The 9,874-nt window shown below is 40.1% G+C and overlaps 1 protein-coding gene across 1 annotated transcript; it reads left to right on the top strand.

Moving 5' to 3' along the window:
- Positions 1-5,537: 5,537 nt before the first annotated feature.
- LOC149405183 (Protein kinase superfamily protein) lies at positions 5,538-9,497 on the top strand. Its single transcript, XM_089606919.1, has 6 exons — positions 5,538-6,017; positions 6,277-6,617; positions 6,753-6,888; positions 7,408-7,544; positions 7,653-7,776; positions 8,818-9,497. Exons 1-6 carry the CDS (start codon positions 5,966-5,968, stop codon positions 9,297-9,299), a joined length of 1,272 nt encoding a protein of 423 aa, XP_089463045.1. The 5' UTR covers positions 5,538-5,965; the 3' UTR covers positions 9,300-9,497.
- The last annotated feature ends 377 nt before the right edge of the window (positions 9,498-9,874 follow it).

Here is a 9,874-nt window from a genome sequence, read left to right as displayed (position 1 = left end):
CTTCAACTTTTACGGTCGAATGGAAGACGTAATCGTGCTGAACTATACACACAACTGTCGTGTCGTACTGTTCAAATGCATATGGTATGGTGACAAGTACAATGCAGGACGTATAGTGCACGTTGATAAGACCACCGGAGCAACGAGTTCGTATACCGCCAAAGAGTGGTTTACAGAAGAGCCGTTTATACTCGCGACTCAAGCGAAACAAGTGTTTTACATCCAAGATCTCATTAAGGGTCGCGAATGAGAAATCGTTCAGGAATGCAATCAACGAGGGATATGGGACATTCCTGAAGTTGATCCGACCACTTCAGCATCGATTCCATTGACAATAGAATTGTCAAATATCGACCGTCTTAATCATCGACACGAAACCGCTACGGCTGAGCTTGTTACAGTTGTTGAAGATGATGAAGAAGTGGATGATGAAGATGAGGCGTACGCCGTTTTTTAGGAAGACGATGTTGATGTCGATACTAACATTACATCGAGTGACAACGATGAATGACTAACACCATGTAATGACCATAGTCGTCGAATACTAATTACATGGTAATTAAAAATACTAACTACTATTCATTTTGCAGGATGTCTACTTCAGGTCAGGACCCATCAGGAGTAGAGCGTGACCCCCCGCAGATGCCGAGGAAGAAACGAGAACCAAAGACTGGCGTCGTTTCTGCGAGAGCTGGTGTTGGGACCCCTGGAGCGAACACAGTTCGCTATGATCAGACTGCGCATGCGTTCTACCAAGACGTTAGGGAGAAACATCTGTTGATCGGGACGTTCCAAAACCAATTAGGAAACCTGATCAAGAGTACCATTCCAGTCGACCTCCCAGACTGGAATCATGTGCCTGCGCAGAGTGTGGCAGCTCTTATGAACTCGATTCATAACGAGTATCACTTCGTTTATGAACATCCCGAGAGTGGCGAGCTTGGGCATGCAGATCCTATTCGCAATAAGATTGATATGGCTATCATTCGCGATGCGAAGAGGATGCGCCGTGGCCAGAAGTCGAGGTTGTCGCAGCTCTTCTTCAAAACATTTTGCAGGAGTAAGGATCTCGCTGAAAATGAAACTCCCGAAGGCTACAACAAGGAAGCCTGGTTGAAAGCAATAGAGACGTTCGACTCGCCGGAGCATAAGGTATGAGTTGAACTTCCGATGGTTATTTGAATTTCTTAAAATTGAACTTAACGAATTTATGTCTCGCAGGCGAAATCTCTCCGCAACCGGGAAAATTCGAAGATGAAGAAGACGAAGGCGAGACAAGGGTCGCTTAGTTTATTTGGTCATCGCTCGTGGAACGTAAGTCGCTTGATATTAATATGTAATATATATGTGATTCATATTTTAATGTTGAAAAATTACAGCGAAGGGAAGATGGGAGTATAGGCTCGGCTTTAGCGATATATATGGTCAGAAAAACACCATGACGCTAAGGGATCGTGGACGACGGACTTCACGAAGTCGCAATTCGTAAGTTAATTGTTTTATTTACTATATTTAATTACTTAAATTATTCTTATCTGATAAGTTTTTTGTGGTTTTTTTTAAGGATCAAATCACCGCCCAAACGATAGATATTTTGCGGCAAGCGGCAGAGCAAAACACCGTAATCTCCCAAGAAGATGCAGAGATGTACGCGATGCGCGAAGTTTTGGGAGTACGCAGAGACTGGGAAGTCAGTTTAGGGCCTTCGATCCCAAGGTCATCGCTGGATGTTGCCCAAACGTTAGATAGAGGCTCGTCAAGTTCGTCATCTCAGACCGATCCATTGGTTGCTGAGATGTGAGCTCAGATGGATGCCCAACAAGCCGAGCTGCAGGAGATGCGGCAACAGATCGCCTTCCTCAGCCAGCTGCACAACCAGCCTCCCACGACACCCCAACCTCCGCCTGCATCGCAACCAGGTGGGACTGATCAGCAGACGCCAGGTTCCACGCCGGGTTCTACGCCTGGTTCTATGAATTTCTTGCGAGACCGTCCTTACGGAAGCGGCGGAGCGAGCGGCAGCGCATCAGGCAACGGTGGACGAGGACGCGGAAGCGGTTCCCGAAATTCTGGCAACTTATTCGGTAGAGGGAATTCTACTATCGATAAGTTTTATAGGAAAAAAAATTAGGAATTCATTTTTTCGCTTTTTTAGAAAGAATTTGTATTTTTAATTAAGAATTCTATTTTCAGAATATTATTTCTAATTAATTTAGAATTTTGTTAATTAATTTTTATTTAATTCTAAATGAATTTTGATTTAGTTTTCTAATTTTGTAATTTTTTTTAATTAAAAAAACATATTCGGTGCGACAGTGTCGCACCGAATATAATGGCAGGAAAGATATTAGGTGCGACATTGTCGCACCCGATATGAATTTACCCGCCAATTTTATTAAATTTGGCAGGAAAATAGCTTGGGCATTTGGTGCGACATGTCGCACCTGAAAGTGTCGCACCTAAATGTGTACTTATTAGGTGCGACATGTCGCACCTAATGCCTTTTGCGACGGGTTATCCGGTGCGACTCCGTCGCACCTAATGTCGCACCTAATAAACTTTTAGGTGCGACATATGAAGTATTCAGTGCGACAATCGTCGCACCGGATAACGTTTTTTGTCCTAGTGTATGATATAAGTCTATGTTCCTTTCAATTCCCTAAAATAATTTTTTTTTTAACTTTGTAGGATCATCTCAAACCTACTCAATAATAGAGTGGGAAGTGACAAAATGAAGGTTCATTTGCTCCAATGTAACTTCAATTTGAAGTGAGATTTTAATCATATTAAAATTTTTTAACTAAATAAAGAATAGCCCAAGTTTCATTTTATTAAGCAAATAGTCCATATTTTTTGCTCAGACCATAATGCCCTCGCTTCCTTCACGAATCAGTCAATTAATTAACGTACTGGAGTGAGTTAGGTTAATTAATTAACTGATTCGTGAAGGATTTGAAATTCACAAAAAATTTACAAAAATAAGAACTTAAGTCAATTGATATTCTAAGTATTCAATTAATTAATCTAATTCAATCATTTAGTAAATTAACTTTACTCACAAAAAATCAGAACCTAAGCTAATATTCAACCAATAAGTTAATTAATTAACCTAACTCAACAGTCAGTTAATTAAATTAACTGATTCGTGAATTTACAGTGAATCAACAAAATCGGCGAAAACTCTTCTTCTTCTCCACCACCAGCGAACCCGAGCCAAAATTTAAAACAGAAAACCCTAGAAAACCTCTAATCATCGCTGGACACTCTATCGGAGGCTCGATCGCTGCGTGAAAAGCGAGGTGCTGGAGGCGGGAAATCTATCGGCATCGTCGTTTGAGTCGGTGGAGGCGACGAGTCGACCGTCACCGTCGTTTGCGGCGGCGGTGGCGACGGAATCTTCTGAGTCGCATTCGACGTGGTCGGTGCCTCCGGCGGAGCCTCCGGAGGCTGCGGAGATGTGTCGTTCGCCGGCGGAGAGATAGTCGGAGAAGTAGACGACATCGTGAGAGAGAGAGAGAGTGAAGTTGGGTTGGGTGAGTGGGATTTCAAGGGTAATTTAGGTAGTGTGCAAAATATGGGCTATTCCCTTAATTAAATTAAACTTTGGCTATTCTCTTAATATTAGTAGGTTGATTGAGCTAGTTAGCATAATATCCCAATCTTTTATCTGTAATGATATTAATTTATCACAAAATCATTTTATATTATTCTAATTTGATATGAACATTGATCAAAAGTAATTAAATTACATAGCATATATATAAATTAACATCCTAAAAAAATTGCTAAAAATAATACATCACAAAGCCACGCAAACAAGCAAGCTCTAGTATTTAGGAGCGTAGGGTTCATCAATATCTTTGCTACATTTCATCAATATTTTAGTTTAGCTATATTATATATAGCTCTTCCAATAAGTATTTTAGTATGATGCATTTTACTTTATAATTGTTTGTCAAATATTTAAATGTTATATGTAATATATGTTTATTTTATGAGTTAATGACGGCATAAATACTCAATGTTTGACTTTTGTGTCACTTAAATACTTTATCTTTTATTTTCACGGTAAAAATACTCAATGTTGATTCTGAGTATCACCGTTACTACTTCATGAGTTTAAACTAACGGAAATGCTACATGGTGTTGTCAAATTGCTAAAACATTGCAATTATGGATGCTTTTAAAATGAAAAGCAAATTAATTTAAAAAAAAAAAAGATGGTTTTATAATGATTGATATTAAAAAGCCCCAAATTCATTAGATTTAGGTTTATTTTTGTTCTCTACTTTCTTTCTTCTTTATCGTCTCTTCTCTTTCTTTCTTCTTCGCCACTCATCTCGAGTCATCTTCGTTGTCATCTGCTTTTCGAAAATGGCAGATGAGCAGTGGTCATCTTCATCGTCTGGGAAGAATCGCACAGAGTGTAAGAGAATTTCACTGTCTCAGAGAAAGATACGCGGCTGAAGAACGGCGATGTTCGAACTACCAACGGATCAATTGGAGATTATTTGTGACTGCTTTTATGCTTGGATTCTGACTGCTTTGGTTGTAATTTAATGGCTCGTCGGAATTTGTACTGACGTGTTTATATGTAATTTATTTGTGACTACTTTTGTGTATTTTGTAATGGTGTTGGTACTGATCAATGAGAGAATTTGTACTCGGTGTTTTTTTTTCTTCTTAAAATAATGCATCAATAAAGGGAAGCGGGAGGCTGCCCCGCCAAAACAGTGGATTCCGCCTCAGGAGGACAAAGTGGCGATTTCGGTGGACGCCACTGTACAGTCGGACGAGCGCCGAATTAATTGGGCTTAGGGCGATTGCGCGGAACGCTAGGGGGGAGATTCTCGGGTAGGAAACGAATGTTATTCAGCTTGGTCTCTCGGCCCAACTTTCAGAAGCGTCGGCGGTGCTCCAAGGTAAGTTTTTTGCGCAGGATATGGGGTGGTCTCGGGTCATAGTGCAATCGGATTGCCTTGAGGTGATCTCGGCCCTCCGAAGGCGTGAAACGCCGGTGACGGAGCTAGGTACCATTATTAGTGATATTTATCTTCTCGTTCCTAGCTTTGATAGCTTAGACTTTGTGTTTCTACCAAGGGATTGTAGTAAGGCTGCCCATGTTCTTGCTAGTTGTGCTTTTAATTTTGATCCGGACGCCAGGTGGTTGGGATCGGCCCCCCCTTAATGTTGTTCAGGAGGCCGTGAACGATCTCCGTGGTTTTAGTCCTTGATGTAACCACGATATTATTCCGCCACTTAAGTGAGGGTTTTAATGATATTCTCGTGGTGCCGGCCACGTTTTTTTAAAAAAAAAAAAAAAATTTCATACAACCACCGACCATGTGTCTCCGATTTTTCTCCTGCCTTAAATATAGAAAGTGAAAAAGTAAAATCTCAAATATATGCATGGCATTTATGTCCCAAGATGAAAAAAAAAAGACGAAGAAAAATGTAATGAAATGATTAATTCCCATTTCTAATTATAGCCTTATTCAAAGCCTCACAAGCACAACAACAACTTACAATTACAGGAGAGAGATAGAGAGAGAAAGACACACACGGAAAATGACAGATTATTTATAATAAAGAGCTCGAAAAAAAAAATTATATATATTTTTGACAGACAGTAGTGTGGGAAAAAGAAAAAGAAAAAAAAAGACAGAGGAAAAATAAAGAATGAAACTCAGTGCCATATCGTCACTACTAAGCCCAACACTCTCACCCACACAACAACCGAATCAACCGTCGCTTGAATTCACTTCACAACTCACTCTCGTTGTTCCTTCTTCTTCTCCTTCGTTGAAATCGCTGCGACCACAACGTCACGAGAGCTTGACTGTCACACTTGTTCCGTCACTGTCGCTGTCGCTCTATCTCTTACACTGTCAGAAGAATAACCTACAAAAAGAAGTCGAAGAAGAAGAAGGAGAAGAAGAAGAGAGAGAGAGAGAGAGAGTGAGAAATGGGAAACTGTGGTACTAGAGAAGAATCTGCTGTTGTGACCAACGCTCAAGGTTTGTTCTTTTCTTTGTTGTGAAAAAGTAGGAAATCATGTTTCGATTCCAGATCTAATCTTTTTTATTTATTTTTTTTCCCTTTTATGGGATTCGGTTTTCGTTTAAGCTAAAGTTTCTTGTTGGAAGCTACAATGTTGTTATGCATGTTCGCGAGTGAGAGTAGAGCTGATAATTGCGAATCGTAATTGAAATTCGAGCTAGGGTTTCTAAATTTGGGTTTTCTTTTTTATAATTTTCTTTTTTTGTTGGGGATTAGTTCAACAGCTTAATTCGATAGCTTCGTTGCCTGGGAAAAACGGAGAGAAGAAACAGAGCCACAATCGGTCAATCTCAGATCTGAGCGATCCTTCGACGCCAAGGAACTTCGAGGACTCGAGAAAGAACTCAATGCTCTACACACATGTCATAGCTTTCACGCTTTACGAGCTAGAGACCATAACAAAGAGCTTTCGCTCCGATTATATACTCGGAGAAGGCGGTTTTGGGACTGTTTATAAAGGCTATATTGACGAGAACGTTCGGGTTGGGCTCAAGTCTCTCCCTGTTGCTGTCAAAGTTCTCAATAAGGAGGGTCTTCAGGGTCACAGAGAATGGCTTGTATGTCACTATATCTCTATTTCACTTGTTCGATTTTTTTTTTTTTTTTTTTTTTTTTTTTTTTTTCGTTTGAGCTGTTTTCATCGTTTTGGACCTGTGAGTTCTATAATAAAAATTTCGTCAACTGTTGTTCAGACTGAGGTGAACTTTCTCGGGCAGCTGAGGCATCCGAATCTTGTCAAGTTGATCGGGTATTGTTGCGAGGACGAGCATCGACTGCTTGTGTACGAGTTCATGTTCCGAGGAAGTCTCGAGAACCATCTATTTAGGAGTATGAACTTCTAGACTCCCAATACTCTTATTTGGCTATCTGTCTTAGTTATCGTCATCTTAGCTCGTATGCATTTGGATTTTAATCATGATTTTTATGTCTCGCTGATACCAAGCTAATAAGTTCCTTGCTATCTTTCTTGTTGGTAGAAGATACATTTTTAGTTACGTTCAAAGACTAAATATTTTCTACTGATACGTCTTTTGTGATATTTATCATACACTTAGTCTTATCCTTTTTGGGTGTGTACTTAGTACCAGTACAGTGATAAGTCACTCATACACTATGCCTTTTCACAGAGCTTATCACAAAGTTGATACTGTTTTGCTACAGCGTGTGGTCACTACCTTTTTTTTATGATATTGTTTTACTTTTACTATAAATTGCTACAGAATCTGGTTATTTTAAATCTTTGGTTTCTAATTATAAAATCCATCTTTGTGCATAAAAGTTTATTTAAAACTTTTTTGGTTTTTTCATTTCTCTAACTGAAATATTTATGTTTTAAAAAATATTCAGAAGCATCTGTTCCATTGTCATGGGCAATACGAATGTCGATCGCTCTGGGAGCAGCGAAAGGACTTGCTTTTCTTCACAATGCAGAGAAGCCAGTGATCTATCGGGACTTCAAAACTTCTAATATACTATTAGACTCCGTGAGTGGTGTTCTTAACTTAGTAAACCATACGAAGGCGTTTCGACAGCCCTTGTTCTTGACGATCAACATTTTCTTGCCTGCCTGACGAGTCACAATTGGTTTGCAGGATTATACAGCCAAGCTCTCTGACTTCGGTCTTGCTAAGGCTGGACCACAGGGCGACGAGACTCATGTGTCGACCCGAGTAATGGGTACCTATGGTTATGCGGCTCCGGAATATGTCATGACTGGTAGGCCTTCCATTCCCTATGTGTTTAAGATCCTTAATTCTTGCGGAGCTGAATTAACTTCCACTCGATAGCTTTGTCTCATGAGTTGCGATTTTACATTCTTCTAGAGTTCCGCCCCAAAACCACTTGTCAGTGAGTAAACATTTTTAGGTTAGAATTAGATCCCTTCATCTTTTTTATATGAGATCATTCACATGCTGATACTCGCTGATCTTGGACCAGACCTCATTAGTTTTGGGCCGGTCCTTGTTAGAGTTGTGTGGGCTCTCTGGTACCAATTTAAGTAGTATGGGCTCCATTTGTTATACAGTGTATTTTTATGCCCACGAGGCTTAGGTGCAGCGATCAGGTCTATAGTTTATTCTCGTTAGGTTCGGGAGTTCGATTAATCATGTGTGAGATACTGAGTAATAAACCCGAGTTTCCTTATTTTTCCATAATTTGTTGGCTTCGGCGGGTGGACAAAATTAAATAAAGCAAAACTAATTGTAAAGTGGGCCTATGGCAAAATGTTTCTTTTAGTAGGTGAGTGTTGATTAAGGAAAAATGTCCTTTCTAATAATTGTAAACTGCTATTAGTGGGTATATAATCACAAACCTTTATGTCCATTCAAAAGGAAAGAAGGAAAATAAAATAAAAATGATGGCCTTCATGTTCTCTAAATTACTAACCATACGATATTTTTTCCACACACACATCATTTGCTGACCACCATCTGAATAATAACCGATCAAATCATAATCAACTTATTGTATTGCATATTATCCTCCTTGATGCACATGGGACGTACATGAATGCCAATGTATTTGGTTGTAAGAGTTAAGCTATGTCATTGTTACCCATCCTTGAGAGTTGTAGCAACACGAAATGGGTTCTAGTGTTACCCAACAATTGCTAGTGTTTCCGGTCCCCAAAATGTCGTGGGGTCAGGCACGGACGTAGGGACAAAAACCAAAGAAAAACTTGCACACTATAGCCCACAATTTGTGCTTTTTTTTTTCTTTTCTTTTTCTAAAGGTTTCTTTTTTACATTTGAGCAGGCCATTTGACCGCGAGGAGCGACGTGTACAGCTTCGGAGTGGTTCTCCTAGAGCTTCTGACGGGTCGGAGGTCGGTGGACAAGACAAGACCGAGCAAAGAACAGAACCTCGTCGATTGGGCCCGGCCCAAACTGACCGACAAGAGAAAGATGCTCCAAATAGTGGACCCGAGGCTAGAAAACCAGTACTCGGTCAGGGCGGCCCAGAAGGCTTGTAGCCTGGCTTACTATTGCCTGAGCCAAAACCCCAAAGCGAGGCCTCTGATGAGCGACGTTGTCGAGACCCTCGAGCCGCTTCAGAGCACCAGCGACGCCGCAGAGCTCTCGCCGCTCTCGATTAGCAGCTCTGGGCCGTTTGGGAGAGTGGGAATCCCTGATTACCGGACAAGACAGAGGCTCAACAATGTGGGCCCGGGATCTAGTTGCCGGTCCCCCAACCCGAATTGCTCCCCGGGAGGATTGACGGCCTGTCGAGTTAGATGAGAGAGTTCTTGGGGGACCCGGGCTCTTTTTTTTTTTTATGTACACTTATTTCTTTCTGGTGTGCTTTTATTTTTTTCCCCTCTATCGCCCGTTTTTGTTTGTTTTGTTTGCTGAAAATGGAGAAATTAGCATGTCTTGTTCCCCATCTCGTGTACATGATTTCGTGGTTTAATCCCTAAACCTAATTGTGTTGATTAATTTTCCTCTTAATCCTTGTATTTAAGTTAATGCTCGAGGTTATGTACCAAAAAAAATGGTGTTAATGCAATGAAAAAAATTAGCTTAAAGTTTTTTAATAATTAAAATTTGTTCTATAGTATCTAGCTGAGTTTATTTTATGTTTTATTGTTTTATTTTTTGAATGAGTCTAGCTGAGTTTAGTACATTTGTTGGGATGATGATTTTACCGATACACGAACCTGACTTTGGTACGGCCTTCCTCGTATAAATGGGTTGTAACGCATGATATTACTACTACAAAAATGATTTTTTTTGAGGTGCTCATTAGAAATAGCGTCGCTAAAAGTACATTTTAAATATAATAATCGATTATATTCAAATTAATGTTGGAATTT

This window comes from Urtica dioica, chromosome 2 (genome assembly GCF_054948205.1).
Source record: "Urtica dioica subsp. dioica isolate 48M chromosome 2, U.dioica_male_clone48M_v1_H2, whole genome shotgun sequence".
Classification (NCBI taxonomy): domain Eukaryota; kingdom Viridiplantae; phylum Streptophyta; class Magnoliopsida; order Rosales; family Urticaceae; genus Urtica; species Urtica dioica.
Note: the sequence above shows the minus strand (reverse complement) of the source record. Positions and strands in the feature narration are given on the sequence as shown.